The following is an 18,393-nucleotide window of genomic DNA, read 5'->3' on the forward strand; positions in this document are numbered from 1 at the left end:
GGCTGGGCAGGTGGGAACCGCCGCAGGAGGGACGGGGGCTGAGGCACGGCTCTGGGGGACCCTCCTTCGAGGCATGCTGAGGGAGGCTGCGGCCCTGCCTGCTGCCCATGGGTGAGGGGGAGCCGCCAGGGCTGAGGCAGCCCGAGCGCCGGCCCTGCTTCGGCCCTTGCGCCTGGTCGCGTGCCCGGCAGGTGTGGCGGCAGGCGGGTCGCAACTCTGCGGCCGGGAGGGACGTTAGGAGCAGTGAGGGCTCAGTATCCCTTCAGGGACCTTTGGGGACTGCAGCTGGGCTACAGTCCTAGAAAGGGGCAATGATGTGCTCAGGAGGGGACCCGGAGAGCTCCGAAGCAGGTTGGGAGGCCGGGGTGAGGAGCTGTGGTCATGGGGCAGAGACCTGTAGGCCATGTCCTCAGGCAGAGCAAAGGACCTGAGTGAGGGCACAGCAGGCGAGATGGACCCAGGGAGACTGGGATAGGAGGAAGAGAAGGAGGGTGCGGGTGGGGGAGAGAAGTCCCTCTGCAGAGTGAAGATGGAGCTCGCTTCCTGAAGGAAGGGAAAAGGGGAAGCTGTTGGTTTGGGGGTCTACTGGGGGCATGTGGTAAGATCAGGAGAGGATTGGGGGGAGGTGAGAGAAAAAGGCTGGCTGAGAGGAGTGGCGGGAAGAGAGGCAGAAAGGGATGAGAAAGCCAAGGCAAAGGAGGAGAAGAATGAATCAAAAAGGGGACGAGAGAACAGTAAGGTTAAATATGAATGTGAGACTCCATGGAAAGCTCATGAGAAAGAAAAAAGCAGAGAAAGAAAAATTGCAAAACAGAAGAAAAACAAAGGGAAAGAAAAACACTAGCGATAGCTCCGTGGACAAGAAAGGGAGAAAATGCAGAAGTGTCCAGGGGTGGGGGGAAAGAACTAAAATCAGCGACTGAAAATGAAAGATCAGGAATTTCAGGTTGTTATTTTTGTTTATGGAGAATACAGCTGTTGCATTTCTCCAATAGAAAAACCTCCTGCTGTAGAGACAGAAAAAGGGATCTCAGCTTCCTGACAGAAAGCAAAAAAGGCCTGATTTTCTTTACACTATAATAAGAATAAATAAAAGCCCTTGGACTAAGCCCTGTGCCCAGTAGTGTTTGTCTCATGGTTTGCATTGGAGGCTCCTCTGGGCAGGGAGCATTTCTTCCTTTCTCTCGGTGCACTGGACATGCTTTATGAATCATGAATAATAATAACCCAGTACATTCCAGCTTTGAAATGTGGGTCATATCATTCCTTTTCTACCAGTTCAAATACAGTTTATTATCTACTTTATATAGAAACAGAAGCAGCACTATCTTTCCCTGTGTTGTAAAATTGAACCCTTTCAAGCATTTCCATGTCACCTCTGCATGCCAGCTTTTAGATACCTTATCACTGCCCAACAGGAACTTTGTTGACCTAGTTGGACTTTTCCTTCTTTAGTTCAGATTCTTTTCTTTCTGTTATCATCAGTGACAAAATCTAAATTACCTTGATGGTGTATGATAGGGCCCAGAGGTTGTATAGAAGCAGGTAAGACTTCCCTTTGCCTTTTGTTTCTTTTTAATGAAACAGACAGGCTCTGTTTGAGAGTTTCTCCTTCCAAATCGATTGACATTTCCTTTGAGACTAATATTGACTAATTTTGCCAGCTGGTGTTTAGAGCCACATGAAAAAGCCAAGATGTAGTCATAGACAAAAATAGTCAGGCAGTGGGGATGCTGTGGATGGCTTCCTTCCCGTGGTCTGACTGCTGTACCTTTGGCAGAGATTTGCCTTACCAAAGTTCTCTTGTAGGCAAATTCCCTTGCAAAGGTATAGCCAGTGCTTCAAGAGCAAGACAGCAAAAACTTTATTCTGCTTCGGAAGTACGATTACTCCTCTCCCCTATCTCCTGCTACTCTCCCCTATCAACCACCATCAAAGCCATTCAAGGATCTTTGGCAGAACCAGTGGGAATTTGTTTCACTCCAGGATAGTTAGCCAAGAGGAGCCTTTCATTGATATGCATTGCTGTAAAGCCTTCCAGCATTGCCTCTATTTTCCTGTCTGTGCAGTAGCTTCTTTGCTTTAAAAGGGAGATAAGGACTTTGTGCACCTTCAGAAGCGTGACTGCCATTTCAAATTATTTCAGAGACTGAATCATCAGTATGCACTGAGCTTGCTCTACCAGCACTTTTAAAGGCAAATGTAGCTACATGTATCACTCAGGCAGGCAGTACCTATAGGGTGTTTTTTTCTGTGCCTGGTACTTTAGATTTTGAGACATGTACACTCAGTGCCTGGTGGTTTATGTGTGTCCATCTTTCTGTTGTTTTTATCAACAGTTTCCATCCCGCAGTGGCCATTCCTCTCAGACCAGCCAATGGGCTGGTTTTACACTGTTTGCATGTGAAAGCACAGTGTGCTTTGAGGACTGCCTTCCTCTCCAAGGAAGGTAAATGTTTCCATCTGTACTCTGTGTCTTGGGATCTTCCAGAGATGGGTGGCATCAACTTTGACCAGAAGATCCAGGGCCATTACCTTGCCAGAGAAAACCCAGTTGCAGTCCCTCCCTACTTAGGGCTACTCACTTCCAGGTCTCTAGTGCCAATGAAATGGTATTGCAGCCTCCCCATAGAGCACGTTTCCAGTGCATTGTTCCATACACCGGCAGATGCTAGCCTTGATTCAAGCTCTCGCTCTTCCCAGAAAATCACCTGATTGTATCAGATTTTGGACATTAATGTTGGTATCTGACCAACGTTAATTAAAATTAAACTTCCCTTCATGCCAGGGAAGTTACACTGGTGCAGAGACAATCAGAATCAGGCCCTCCCTCAGAATTGTTTGACTTTTATTTGGAAACCATCCAGTCATGCAGCTGCCTGACAGGTGTTACTCTGTCTTAAATCTGGGGTTGTGAAGTAATATGTTGGTAGCACATAGCATAACCTTGGACCTTCTAAGGCATGTTTAGGTATGTGGCAGGACAGAGATGGTAAGAACAAAAGGAGATTACTGAAAAGCTATTGTGCAGAAGAATGTAAATATATGGTACTGATCCGAGTACCATATCAGATCCACACAAGCTTCAGATTTGACCCTTTATTTACAGTCTGTCAGGGACAGCAGATCTGCACAATAATTTTGGCCATCCGTAACAAATGAAAATAAACTAAAACATGTACAAACACTCTCTTTCTTACAATTACACCTCATTTAGTTCTCTCTGATTATATTTATTATAATCATTTGAATTTTGTTATTCTTCACTGAGCTGAGGGATTAGTGGAAGCAAAGGAAATGTGACTGGTAATGTTCAGAAGCTGCTTATAATGTAAATGATACCTCTCTTCTATCATTATGCATAAATGTCTAAGCTTTGATGCTGTGGAGCCAGGTTCTGCCACATGCTCATCTGGAGTAACTTTGTTTGCATCACTGGAGTCACAGGGAATTTGTGCAAGTAGAAATGAAGAGATGATGAGAATGAAATGATGAGAAATGAATTTGGCCTTTAATTTATTGCATGCCTGCAAGGAATTCATCACACATGCATCAACGCTGTAATCACTTTAATAATAAAACTTTCACTTTTTTAGTAAGTACAGACAGAAGAGCTCAAGCACAGTAAAAACATTCATAAGTAGCAATATACCTCCTTAAGACATGTGATTTTTATTATTCTCGTTTTGCAGATAGGACAGCTGAGAAACTGCAAAATGAAGCAACTTGTCTAAAAACAAACAGCACATCTTTTCACAGGACAGGAAAAGACCTAAGGATAGAAATAGAACCTAAACTTCTGGCCACAAGTGGGCACTCTCTCATGAAGGGATGCAATATGGGTGCTATAAGACTTTTYTATATTGAAGTCAATGACTTCTTGCATGTTTCCGATAAAACTTCCTTTTTAGGAAATAAGCTCAATGCTGCACAAATATATCTTTGGGTAAACTACTATAGAAAAATTAGCAGTGCTCTGCTGGACTCATCTAATGGTTTTGGTAATCAGATGGAATCTGGCTTTTACTTTCACTGAGCAGTAGGAGAGACCCCATGAAAATTTGGCCCAGGAGTTAGTATTTATAGAAGCAAGAGTTGTGCCCACTTGTTTTTTGTTTGTTTGGGTTTTTTTCTGATGCGAGAACTTTAAAGTATAGAAATATATAGTGCTTGCTGTTAAATGCTTGTGCGCTCATGTACTCTAAAAACAGAACAAGCTGGAGCGCGGAAGAGGCCAGCCAGTGGTTCAGTGCGATGCCAAGGTTCTTGGGTTTAGTGTGCTTCCCCATTTAAGTGGCCTTCAAGGGGAATGCATGCTTAGGTTTGCAGGGAGCAGATAACTTGCAAAATGTTTGCTTTTGTTCAGGCTGTCTTCATGCACAGAAGACAACAAAGCTGATTCTTCGATGTGGACATTCAAGGTCAGGGCAGAGACCATCAAATGCACCCTGTACTGTCTCCATAGATGTGGTAACAGCTTTCAATCACTCCTGACTGGAGCCAGGCTAAAGCGAGTGACCTATCGGTGAAAATGAATGGGTTTAATAGAGCTGGGGCTATGTGTACAGGTACAGGAATGAACAGGATGGTAAATTTGTAGTGTATCTACTTTTTCTTGGTACTGGCCAGCATGTACTCTGTTTTCACAGAGTAAACTCAATGTAACTTATTCCCTTCGTGGAAAAGGGGTACCCTTCTTCACATTTACTGTGGGTGCTGAGTGGTAAGTGCACATAGGCGATAATTATATGCCGGCTTTATCCTGTGGCAGCTCGCTTTTGTGCCCAGTTTTCCAATTTCTTGCAGTTAATGCAACAGTGTATTTGAACAGATGTCCAAGATCTTGTTCCAAAGGAGTGATGGGTTTCTTGTTGCATAACACCTGGCACACTTCCCGTATGACACAGTGCTTTCTGAGACTTTAAACAGGTTCAAAATGAGCTGCCTTTAGCTATGCTAGGCTTATTCACTGGGGATTCCAGCCAGCGCATCTCTGATCATGTCCTACTGGTTACTTGATGTACCATCTCACCTGTGCAAACTCATAGGCTATAGGCTTAGAGGTGACCCGTTCGTTCTGCACTATATGTCCCCTCCCAAAATAAAATGAATATTTTGTTGTTACCATTTTGATGTTACCAAACTGCTAGATAATGCCAAAATAGGAACTTTAATGCATYGTGAAGCAGAAGGATAAGTTATTAAAGATTCATCTAAGGTTCCTTACTTTCAGTGGCTAAAAGGAGCCAATATGTACATACGATAGACAAAAGATATTTTCATTTACAGTGGCAGGACTTAAAAATAACAGCAACCATTGGATCATCTCAGACTTTCTGCAGATCACAGATCCTTACATTTCACCCACTAAATGAAGCAAGATGCATTTTCTAGTCATCTTGAATCAATTTAGGCATATACTCTCAAAAAAAAGCAGATTAGTAGTCCATCTATTTAATTATAGATTTCGCCCATGAAAAGTCAGAACGAGGACTAGTAAAAAAGAAACATGAAGTCACCAGAATGCACCATTCATCATCTCCTATTTTCATTTTATTAATCTTGTAAAAGAAATTTCGGTACCTCTTTCCTAATGGCTGACAATTGTAGGCAGAAGGATTTATAGCATAGAAGCTGTTCAGAATAAGAGCTGGAGTTCAGAAAAGACTGTGGAAGCTCAACAGAAAAGCATATGATAGCTCAGCACCTATTTCCAAGCAATTTCCCAGTTATAAGGCACATGCATAATATTGTTTATATTATGGCTGTCTTCCATTATACTCAGTGCAGCAAGTTATATACTAAACAGTTCCCTCAGCTTGGCTGGAGTACCATCCCCAACCTTTAGTCCAAAGCCTGGTTAATCTTTGTTAATTATAAACTGTGAGATGCCATTTCAGACCTGGAGAGCATCCTGTGGAAGACAGGATTTGGCTAATAATGAAGTAATTTACTTTGTAATCTTCACTGAATTTTGCTGACAGTAACTGCAGCATAAGATCAAAGACAACAGGAAACAAGGCATTTTTAGCACTGCAGAGTATGATAGCTTTCTTCTAGGCAGAGATAGCCACCAAATGTGTTGGCACCATTAACTGGAGAAGCCAGGCACCTCCTCCAATATTAATTGCTCAGTTACAGGAACCAGCCATGGAACTGCAATCTGCTCTGCCTTGTCATAGTGCAGAAAGAGCATCTCCTGTAAATCTTATGAGTCCTACTAGAGGCATGAACTTCTCCATGGGATCCAGCACCCTTTGGTGAGACAAATTATATGTTGACTCTTTGTGGAGTAACAAGAATATGTTTTGCTCATTATCACTATTTCTGGCCAAATAACAAACTTGTCCAATAAAAAAACTGTGAGCCCCATAAGCCTCAYAATTCAGCCATGGAGAAAACAGAAATGAGGGAATATGATCTTGAAATACCTTTTCCATGGTCACCTCAGATTCCCTAGTGCAGCTCGCAGCAAGGATAGCATTGTATTTATGGCTGAAAAAAGTATGAATCTGACTTCTATAGCTGACTGAAACAAATGAGGAATAGCAGGTTGCAAAAGCCTTTCTCACTGAAAAGAGGAAGAGGCAGTAATTAGAGAGAACATGGGAACTAGAATCCTCGCATGTAATTGCTTTTTGCTAGGACTTATACCAAGTGCCTTGCCACCAACATGGGTGTAGCCAAGCCTAGCCTTGTTGTGAAAGGACACCCAGCTTCTGCTGAGCTTGCCGGTGAGAGGTGAGGAGACATTCCTCTTCCCTCTTTTGGTCGATCTTTGATCAGCAAATCATGTGGAGGCTTTGCTGGATATATGCACGTTACTCCGACCATTGTGAGCCCATTCAAGTCCATGTCAGGTCCACTGTAATGTCTGGTTATTAGTCGATAGAGACCAGATAGTCCAAATGTCTCGTTCTGAATTTAGGACGTAAAAAAAACATTGTGTGTAGGTTCAATAGCAGGTTAACTCTGTATCTTAAAACAATCAGCTGGAGTTAAAATTCAGTATGTAAGAAACCAATAGACTGCAGCAAATGTTCTATCTGAAACTATATGTACTTAACCATCAAGCAGTTGGGAATTTTAGAAAGCTCTAAAMGGGAGAAATAACATTGTCCTGGTTTTGATAAAATGCAGCCAGCATAGGCTGCACAATTAGCACAAATTCACTTATCAGTAAGCATAAATGCTTGTATATATGTACTGATATAAATATATGTTATTTATATCAGTATAAATAGCTGAGTGGATAATAGATTCCCTTGGAGATTAAGCTATTACTCAAGGAAGACATTTTCTTGCCCATGTGGCGCTCAAACTGTTGGCTAATTAATGTAATAGCTTCCTGTAGAGAATCCAGTCTCTTTTTAACCAGGACAGACTATCATCTCTCAAACCTTTGTTCAGGGTCATATTTGACACAGACTCCAACTCACAGCTGCCCACAGAATCCAGTTTTAGTCATTGCTTATTTTTGTTCTGGTGGAAGCTCTGCTTCCACAGAGATTCTGATCTCCTCAAAGGCAATGGCAAAACTCCCACTGACCTAACCAGATATTTTACTGTAAGCTTTAATCCAATTTTTATTTAAGAAGGGAATGACGAGTAATGAACAAATATGAAAATATCTCTTMTTCCATACTATCAAGAATATGTATCTCATAGTTAGGATTATTCTTTACATGTTTTCCTGATACAACCTTGCAGTACCATAATGCTGATACTATAATAAACTTCCAGTATTTTCATTTTCACTCTGGACTCCAGTCATGCATTCTGATTAAAAATACAAAGGAGAGCATTTAGGGGGGGAAAAAAACCCACAAAATTCAAAGCAGAATATCATGTTTTAATGATACCCATTTGAGTGCAGCACTTTTAACAGAATTTCTAAGCAGTTGCCTCTGAGGATAAATTAAACCATCCCTTTTTTTGGATTACTGTCCAAATTGCTGCAGTGTGGAGCTGATAATTTATCAGCTGTTCCTGTATCACAAATGGGAATCAGAATATATATTTTGCAGGAAGTTTCGTGGGAATATTTGACAGAGGGAGAAAGGAGTATGTATCCCAGGGAGGAGAATTTAGTGTATATGCAACCATATCTGCAGACCTATTATTTAATTCTAATTCTTTTAGTAAGCTTAGATTTAGTATTTAGCAAAGGACAAAACAAGAATTAATATATGATAACCATTAATTAATATATGATAACCATTGGTGAGCACTGGAACAGGTTGCCCAGAGATGATGTGGCATCTCCATCTTCAGAGATATTCAAAAGCCATCTGGACACAGTCCTGGGCAGCTGCTCTAGGTGAGCCTGCTTGAGCAGGAGGGCTGGACTGGATAATTTCTGAAGGTCCCTTCCAACTTCAACCACTCTGTGTCTGTGTGTATTAGTGATAGCAAATGATAAAACTGTGAGTAGCACTTTAGGGTTTAGCAGTATCTGTTACAGGAAGCTCATGTCTGTTTAGCACAAGTTAAGCTACACAGAAGTTAGATGATCAGGTAATATCAGTGGTGTGAGCACAAATTTCCACAGACAAGAGGTCAGAAGAGTCATCTTGATTGCCTAGGAGCCAATAGACTTATTTTTTACCCTGTTGAAATTAAGGTGAGATGATCAGATCAAATTTGAATAACCTGCATAGATTATCATAACACTTTATTTTGTCTAATTAATTAATTTATATAATTAATTCCAATAACAAAAGAGGGTCTGAACTCAGACTGCATTCCTCTTGCTTTGAACCTGTGTTCTTACAGAGTTCCCCATTTACAGATACCTACATCCCTCTTGAAATTTATTCTGTAGCCTCAAGCAAATTCAGATTTTTTGACCTAATASGTTAATTCCCTGGTTTTTTCTTTAAAATAACCTTTACTTTGGGTTTTAAAATTATCATCTCATTTCTTTTGTTAAATTCATTTATATTTTGTACCCACCTAATCATCATTTGCATTCATTTCACATTATGTGGTACATACCTTTGCTAGGTCATGCCTGTATTGATTTATTCTTTATTTAGTCATCCTATTTCATGATCAAATTATAAAGTAAAATTATTTTTATCTGTCTGTAAAAGCAAGGTATTTAAAGAAAGTGCTTTAATCTTTTATAGATTCCCAAATAGTGTCTAAAAATCAACATATGTGCAATGCCATTTTGACCTAATATTCTCATTTAGAAAGTGATTTAATAATGGTTATGGGGGTTTTGTCATTTTTACATTATGATACATTAGCCAGTGTTCACTGAAAAATATCATACTGGTCCATTAGACCTTCAGCACCAACCATGGAAATAAAGTTGGGATAATATACACAGACAAGCCATAGTCATTGCAACGCTATGCATTACAGTCCCATCAGCTAGCCACCTAATAGAGCTCACAGCTTATGGTTAGGTACCTAAGCACAAGTTCCACACAAACAGCCACCATACAGGGTCCAACAAAAGGCCTGTCCAGCTTGTCTCTTTATCCAGTCTCCAGTTCAGTGAGGCTGACTGGCAAGGTGGTTTTTCCAGCATGAGACACATCCCTTGCGCTATGGGTGTGCTGACCCTTGCAAATTCCCCAGATGTTGGAAATGGCTGTTATTTTGCTGTTTTCTGTTTTGTTCCTAATAACTCTTAGTAACTAACTTGCTTTTTGTGGCTGCTCCTGAACACTGTGTTGCCATTTTCGTGGAATGGTCTGGGAAGACCCCAGCTTCCCTAGTGGAAATGGCCAGAGGCCGTCACTGTGTGTGCAGCACGAGGATTGCTTTTTCCAACCCGCACCTCTTTATCTGTACAYGTCTCGTTTTACGACCCAGTCACTTAGCCCTTCATACCTAACAGCTGGCCCTTAGCTCTGCTACCCTGAATAACTTCAGTTCATCAGCAGACTTGGTCACCTCACTGCCCCCCTCCTTGTTCAAGGTTACTTATGAGCACAGTGAGTGGTGCAGATCCCCCAGCAGAGCTCTGCAGAACTGCAGTTACTTCCTTCTGTTGCTTTATGTACTCCTACCCTATTTCCTATTTTGTACTGAGGCATTTCTCCATTCCAGCACCTTGCCTGGCTGTTTTAGTTTCCTTAAGAGCCTTTGGAGTGGGGTTTTGTCAGAAGACTATCTTAAAAACCTAGAAAGAAAAAACTTCATCTCATCTGTTGATGTGCATGTCGACCCCTTCAAAAAACACCAGTAAGTCTTGTGTAAGTCTAGCTTGTCCCGCAGGTAACACTGAGCGGAGGCCTGTGCATCATGCCATGCTGGGATGCCCATTCCCCACTATTGCTCACTCTCTCTACCACTCTGTTTCACGGTTCAGCTGGCAGCTCAGTGGCTGAACCCTTTTTTCAGAAAGTGGAGGAGGAGCAGGTTCTCCTCTTCAGTAGCTCAATGTGGAGTGCTCTCTCCTAGCCATGGGAGCCCCCCCGTGCTCAAAGGAACAGGACTACCTCCAGCCCAGGAGGGTGCCCAAATCTCCAGGCCCTCCAGTGCCCTGCTAGAAAGGAAAACGGATCTTAGCAATGCTGGTTCACTGAGGGCAGAATATCTCTTGTTTATTGAGAAGGAGTTAAGTGAGGAGATCATTTGCCAAGAAGAGAAAAAAGGTCAGATTCTAGGCCTTGTTCTAGTGTATATTTCGAATATAGAATGGAAATATTTCTTGGAGTTGTATCTTAAGATGACAGATACAAAGAAATGTCTCTGAATCCTGACAGGGGTTAGATGTAAGAGAGGTGCAAACCTGTTTAGGACTCACAGCACTTAGGCATGCCCAGGAGCAAGTATTTTGGCATCTGAGGAGCTCTAAAGGGATTGCAAGAAGGAAACAGCTGGTGCAAGCAGCCTTGGCAAAGCTATAGCTAATTTGGAGAAGATGGAAACGTCCCTTGATGCAGAAGTTAGGCTGTGTGTGTTCTCATTACTATTCTGTGCAGCAGAAGTTGGAAAGGTCAGTACAGGGAGATTGCTGGCTTCTGAAATAAAATATTGCAGTTCCTTAAGATGAGCTATGAGGACGGTCAGCAAAAGGTGAGACCATCATTGACAATAGCATAAGAAAGCTGCCCTAGCTACTGGATGATCTGCCAGGTGACAGATGACTCCCTAAGACTTCACTCTTTAACCTGACCAACTGTGAAGGAGATGACTGGACAACATATCTGAATAAATATTAACGTATCAGATTTAGGCAACTACAGTGGCAGTTAGAGACATAATCCACTTTGTGGATTTGGCCCTTGATCTTCTCTTCACAGGATGATGCCTCAGCTGTTTTTAATAGCTTAGCTCAAAAATCCTGAGCGGCTAAATAATGCATAGTTTGTGTGGTAGAGAGGAATGGGTTAATAATGCTCTGAAGAGTTTGTGAGTCTCCTACTGATGCAAGCAGTATTCTGTATCCAGAAAGCTGTCACCAGAAATCAACGTGTGTATTCTGAGGTATAGTTGTAAATGCTATGTAATTGTTTTGGAACTAATTGTCTCCCACTTTTTTCTTCATGTTGTAATTATTGAAGAATGGCTGAATGGCAGAGCTCAGAGAGTTGTGATCAGTGGCACAGAGTCTAGTTGGAGGCCTGTAGCTAGCGGTGTCCCCCAGGGGTCAGTMCTGGGTCCAGTCTTGTTCAACTTCTTCATCAATGACCTGGATGAAGGSACAGAGTGCACMCTCAGCAAGTTTGCTGATGATACAAAACTGGGAGGAGTGGCTGATACMCCAGAGGGCTGTGCTGCCATTCAGAGAGACTTGGACAGGCTGGAGAGGTGGGCAGAGAGGAACCTCATGAAGTTCAACAAAGGSAAGTGCAGGGTCCTGCACCTGGGGAGGAATAACCCCATGCAGCAGTACAGGTTGGGGGTTGACCTGCTGGAAAGCAGCTCTGMWGAGAAGGACCTGGGAGTGCTGGTGGACACCAAGTTAAGCATGAGGCAGCAATGTGCCCTTGTGGCCAAGAAGGCCAATGGTATCCTGGGCTGCAGAAAGAGTGTTGCCAGCAGGTCGAGGGAGGTGATTCTCCCCCTCTCCTCAGCCCTGGTGAGGCCACATCTGGAGTACTGCGTCCAGTTCTGGGCTCCCCAGTACAAGAGGGATGTGGCACTACTGGAGCAAGTCCAGCGAAGGGCCACAAAGATGATTAGGGGACTGGAGCATCTCTCTTATGAGGAAAGGCTGAGAGAGCTGGGCCTGTTTAGCTTGGAGAAGAGAAGGCTGAGAGGAGATCTTATCAAYGTGTACAAGTATCTGAAGGGAGGGTGTCGAGAGGATGGGGCCAGACTCTTTTCAGTGGTGCCGAGCGACAGGACGCGAGGCAATGGGCACAAACTGAAACACAGACRCTTCCATCTGAACATGAGGAAAAACTTCTTCACTGTGAGGGTGACAGAGCACTGGAACAGGTTGCCCAGAGAGGTGGTGGAGTCTCCTTCTCTGGAGATATTCAAAAGCCGCCTGGATGCAATCCTGTGCAATGTGCTCTAGGTGACCCTGCTTGAGCAGGGGGGTTGGACTAGATGATCTCCAGAGGTCCCTTCCAACCTCAGTGATTCTGTGATTCTGTGATTCTGTGAAGAGGAGGGTACATGCCAGTCAAGGCTGTGAGAAAATATCTTGTCCTGTTCTGATCCCCCTGCATGTTACAGGTACCTAGAGCTCTAGCCGTTGTGAGGGTCAGGCGGTTTCTTCAGGAGTGTACCTCAGCTCCTTCTCTCCTATTTATTATGAGCATATATTATTTCTTGCAAGCTTTACAAACTTCTTCTGTGCAATGCTCAAACAGCAACAAAACATTTGAGAGGCTTGCAAAATGCAAATGCCTTGAGGATGGCTCATTTGTCATTGTCAGTGAGACCTGTGAGGATTCTTCCTTTTGTCAAAATTATTTTCAGAAGCCCTAATTTAAAAAGCCGTGTAAGAATGTGCTTACATTCAAGCACATTCATAGTCTGGGGAAGCTGGTGGAATTGTACATTATCATTAGGCACATGTTTCAGTCCCTAATAGACTGGACCTTAGTCTGTGAGGGTCACTTTCTTGCTCTGAAGGATTGGCAAGGGCATCTTGCACATTTGTAATACTTCTTTCAGTCATTTGCTAACTAGCTGGCAACAGCTAAAGCAGTTCACTGATGACAGCTATGTATGTTTGTGTTGAGGGGCTCACCTCTGAGCCTACCAATGTTATCTCCAGTGTCTGCAGTGACTTTAGTCTGGGTTCCTGACAGCAGTGTTAGGACTCATCTCACCCAGCTTCAGACACCTACAGAAGGAACACCTACTTCTGAGCTTGTCGGCCAAGACTATTTAGAGCTGATGAGAGAAACAAGCACTTGGAGAGGGTGATTCATCTGGCTTGTTTTAATCATCTGCTTCAGGATGAGATAAATCGTGCTGTGGAAATGCTTTTTTCTGTCTACTAACTATGCAGAAAGTGTAAATGACTGTCTCAGATGTACAAGTCTGCACAGCAGATGTCTCAAACTGCTAAGATGAATGACACCCTTGGTTTCTATCAATATCACATGTTTAGCCTATACAATGAGGTACAGTGTGGTCCTGTGGTGAGGGGGGCTAATTTCATGGGCTAGCCGTGCACAAGAGATTTAAGCCTTAAAACACTTCTGAAGTGGTCYAGACAGGCTTTTTAAAGGTGATACTACTACTGGGGTGGATTTCCTCTAACCCAGTGCAAGCATCTGTAGTTAGCAAGCAAGGGCACTTCATCTAAGGCATATACCTTAGGAGGGATAAGTTTGTTTCCTTGGACTCAGCAGAGAGCCTGGAGAGCTCAGGTATAGATGTCTACTGCAGGTGCCTGAAGTCAGTTGAGAGGGGTCTCACCCTTATTGTTCCCCTTACAGAGGAACACAGAAGGAGGGCAGTTTTCTGGGGGGCATCTTAGTGGGCAATGGCATTAGCAGTAGCACTGGAGGTGATTTCCTTCCATTGCTTCTGAATACCACGGGAGAGAGGTTGGGCTAAGAGGGAGAGAGGAATGATTCCAGCTGGGACTAATGAAACAGGAGAATGAACAAACAAAAGGGAGAGTGAAGAGCTAAATTTAGTAAAAGAAAGATAAAGCATTTTTCCTTTATCTCAGCATCTTGGTTTATTCTTTTGGGGGATACCATAGCACAGAGAGCAGCCTGCTGCAAAGGGCAAAGGAACAAGCACACTGAAAGTCTGGAGGAGGATACCCAGAAATAGAATTCCTAAATGCCCTGCCTTATCCATTCTGGAAAGCAGTTTTGCCATCCCTAAATTGATTTGGAGTCTGGTACCAGCCGGCCCTTGTGCAGTGTTGGAAAGAGAATGAGGAGCTTCTCATCCGTATGCGGGTTTGGTGTCACCCACAGATGGGCATAGGGACTAGGCAGGGAAAGCTACAGCTCTGGGTGTTACACATGTCAGCTGCCARGAAAGTCCCGAACAGTGAGAAGATGGGACCACATGGGTTTATATCCTCTCCTATAGCCACCACAACTTCCAAAGACAATCCAGCTTCTTGGGACAGAATAAGTCCCAGGCTTCCTCCAGGACAGTGCAGAATCCACAGGGAAAGGCTATGACCATTTAGCATCTAGCCTTCAGTGGTGAGCACAAGAAATCATGCACACATGGTGAAGTTTCACTGGAGGACAGTTTAAAAAGTCCCAGCTTATAACTCTTAATCACTAGGGCAATGATTTTTACCAAACAATATAGGGCTCTCTCAGTCCGTCATCATGGAACCCCTCAGGCCTGGGATAAGCTTATACTCCATCCAGCAAGCAAATTAGATTACCAAAGAATGAACATCCCTAGAAATTTAGGCCTTGAGCTGCAAGATCACTTTAGAAGTAAAGTGGTAAATGCAGGATTGTCTTTTGCAGAGGGTGGACATCTCTGTTCATGTATTTAACCCAAGGCTAAATGGATGTGGATGAGTCATTTTGCCTATGGACTATTGAGAATATCAGTAAAATTTTGCTTTATTTCATAGAGAATAATTGCCATGGAATAGACATAAGACACAGTGATATTTGCACATGAGCTGTCCACATGAACAGACTGGCTCATGAGTATTTGCACAGTATAAAGGGGAGCGGGACAGCAGCCCTGAGCCCTTGGTGGGGAGAAGATCCTCACCACAGTGTCCATTGTAGGGTGTCCACCAAACACTGCATTATTTTCTRTTGAGTGTCTGATGGATCAGATAGTGTACCTGTGATAGTGTCCACATACTCAGTGAGTGCCATAACCTACTGGGCCAGAGGGTCAGACATGTTATCTTGCTGTCCCAGTGGCCAGTTCATAATTTAGGAAGAACATTACAGCTTCAGTGTTGTGGTTCAGAGTGCAGACCCATCTTGGGATGTCATATACCCTAGTGGCTTAAGGCATGTTCCCTCGTGTTAGATATCTTTGACAGGAGGGGGTTAAATACTGGTTTCCCACATCCTGCGGGAATAAGTGCAGAGAAGGGAATGAAGAATACTCTTCTGGCTGTCTTCTGGAAGAACGAAGATTTTTGTCTAACTTTGGGAGCCCTTTCACAGACGTTAACTGTGAGTGAAGAAAGGCACTTTTTTGCACTACAACAGTGACACAAACCCTGTCCTAAGCCTTTCGTAGAGGCTAGTTGAGATGGCTCTTCACTTAACATCTGGGTTTTCATGGATTTGTTTTTTATGTGCCCTTGGTTGCACAGGAAGCATGCCAGAAGGACAGCCCACTGTCACTGTGGGGAGGTGACAGCAGAGGGTTGGATGCCAGGACCTGGGCTGTCCTTACCACTTGTGTACTCCTGTGACTTCTACTGGCTGCTTTGGCCCCTAAATCTGGGGSAAGAGCGGAGTTTCCACTGCTTAGATTGAGATGACAAGAACTGCTTTGTGGGTCTGTTCCTCAAGGCTTAGATTCTCAAAGAAGTCTGGGTACCTAATTCCTGCTGATTCTCTGCAGTTTGTTGTGGTGTGCAAAGTGTTTGGTGTTGCAGTGCCAAGGCTCACTGCAAAAGTTTGCAGGGAAGCTGAAGATTCAGTAATCACTGCAGGATTTGTGTGGTGGACAGTAAACACAGCACTGGCAGCTGCACATTACTTTGTGAAGTTAAGAGAAATAAATGTACTGTTATTCTGTAAGCTGAACTCTGACCAGTCTATGCAATGAATGAGGCAAGACACATTAGCTACATGCAGTGATGTAAAGAAAATGTATTAAAGTGATTTTGAACAAACAAAGGCTTCACAGACAGCTCTATTTTATTTCTAGCAACTTCTAACTTTTAGCAGATAGGTTGTAACCTTTTCAATATATGCCTAATACAATGTCATGTTAACTTTGGATAATTCATTGGCCTGCTGGTGCATCTCCGTTTGTGTGGGAAGCTGCTCACATTTTTCTCTTGAAAACTGAAATAAGTGAAGAGATCATCAAAGTCCCCTCCTCTTTTAAAGCTACTCAAAAAAACACCAAGAAAACTCTAGATATTTGTACCTTTGCTGCTGTACTCTTGTATGCCTCTTTTTTGATCCCAAGATACCAAATAGAGGCCACAGTTTTGGAAACCATTCTGAGTATTCAATATGATTGGGTTGTTTTTCTGTTATAAAATGCAGCTTTACTGGGCAAACTTATGGTACTGTTACCTTAGATCATACCTTTCTCACCTGTAAATAAATAAATAATTGGTTCTCTCCCCTGGCATAAACCTTTTGTTTACTAATGTATTAGCTTGTACAAATACAAAATTAGGTTAACATGAAATAAGAGGTATTAAAATACTGCCCGTTCAAACTACTGATTCCCATCAGTATAAGGAAGGAATTTTTGTGTGCAGATCTCTCCTCCCAGACACCGGGATCAGGAGTAATGCGCGTGTGAAACCGGGCTTCCCGAGCAACGTCCTCAGCTCAGTTATGCCAGGGCAAAGCTGAAGTCACGGTGCTGAGCCATGGTTGGTGCAGGCCTCAAGGAGAAGTTAGGGCTGCCTGCTCTGAAATGCTCTTCAGAGCACCGATGGGTTTCTCTAATTGTTGCCAATCGGTTACAGCCTCAAAAGGGTGGTTTTGCTAGGGACTACTGGCATGCTTGGCAATCCAAGCGCAGCATTAATCATGCTACTTACTTTGCAGTGATCACGCTTAGCTGCAAGAATAAATACATTGTCCCCTCTCTCCTCTTAAAGAAACACCATGTTGCATAAGCTGCCCAATTCTGTATTTTACAAGACAATAATAATTGCAAGTGTTGCTATAATCCTCTCTGCTGCTTTATTAAACTCAATGCCATATTTTGCATTCATTTGCACGTCCTAGCAGCATCAGTTTGAGTGGTCTGTTACATCTTTCCATGTACATCAGAACAACATGTAATTTCACTTTCCATTTTGCCCAGTGGCTCCTAAATCTAGAGGTAATAATTATTATTTACACTGTAATTGTGCCTCAGTTGGGCTGGATGCTTTGTGATGATCTAAAAATGAACGACATTTTGTGGCAGGATCTGTATTTCATTGCTGCATGACTTCAAAAGGACCCAGGATCTGAAAACTGAACTGCTGCCTGGTTCTCCTTTGTAAGCCTTGTTTTTTCTTCTCCGCAGGGGATGAGCGCTCCCGGGAGTCTCCAGCCCCAGCAGAAGCACAGATGCAAGCTGGGGCAGAAGGCAGTGGAAGGGTGAACCGCTGTTGTTGGAAATGCTCCGTGATGCAACTCAAGAAGTTTTTCTGGGGTGTCGCTGTGGTCCTGGGTGTCTGTTCCTCCTGGTCAGGTTCAACCCAGCTTGCAAAACTGACCTTTAAGAAATTTGATGCACCCTTCACTCTAACATGGTTTGCAACAAACTGGAACTTTTTATTCTTTCCTTTGTATTATCTTGGACATGTTTTTAAGTCAGCTGAAAAGCAGTCTCCAAAGCAAAGATACAGGTATGAGAGCTTTTGTTTTTTCTCCTGTGACACTTGCATGCTGCTGTATCTCTAAGCAAACATTTTACTCGGATCAGTCTGTTAAAACAAACTTGCAATTGTTTTCCTCTTCAGTGTTGTTAAAGGGTGGTTCTGAATTCATTCTGTGCAGTCTGCTAGGTGGTATGTTACTACTCTCAATACAATTTGACTCGAACAGTAAGAAGTCCAGGTTTATTTCCAATACATGTAAGTCATTTAATGAAGGTCTGCACCTTCAGTCATTACTTTTCAATAATTTTCTGTCCAGACTTCTGTGACCATCATTTTTTTATTATTGGCATTCTTCCTCTACCATACAGCTGATTTCTTTGGCAATCTCTGAGTAAGCTAAGAAAGCTGCTCTTTCCAAAATCGGTACTAGTGCAGTTCCTTGAATAGCCAAATGACAGGTATTATGGTATTTTCCTGGCATTATGCCCTTGACATTAAGGCCAGAC

The 18,393-nt window shown here is 43.0% G+C and overlaps 1 protein-coding gene across 1 annotated transcript in view; it reads left to right on the forward strand.

Moving 5' to 3' along the window:
* SLC35F3 (solute carrier family 35 member F3) overlaps positions 1–18,393 on the forward strand; it is a 193,272-nt gene that overhangs the window by 115,076 nt on the left and 59,803 nt on the right. The window contains exon 3 of the mRNA XM_026062801.1: positions 17,590–17,914. Within this exon, the coding sequence (XP_025918586.1) occupies positions 17,590–17,914 (325 nt within the window). The remainder of the gene's footprint in view (positions 1–17,589; positions 17,915–18,393) is intronic.

The sequence above is a fragment of the Apteryx rowi genome, unplaced genomic scaffold, assembly GCF_003343035.1.
Source record: "Apteryx rowi isolate R43461 unplaced genomic scaffold, aptRow1 scaffold_193, whole genome shotgun sequence".
In the NCBI taxonomy this organism is placed as follows: Eukaryota; Metazoa; Chordata; class Aves; order Apterygiformes; family Apterygidae; genus Apteryx; species Apteryx rowi.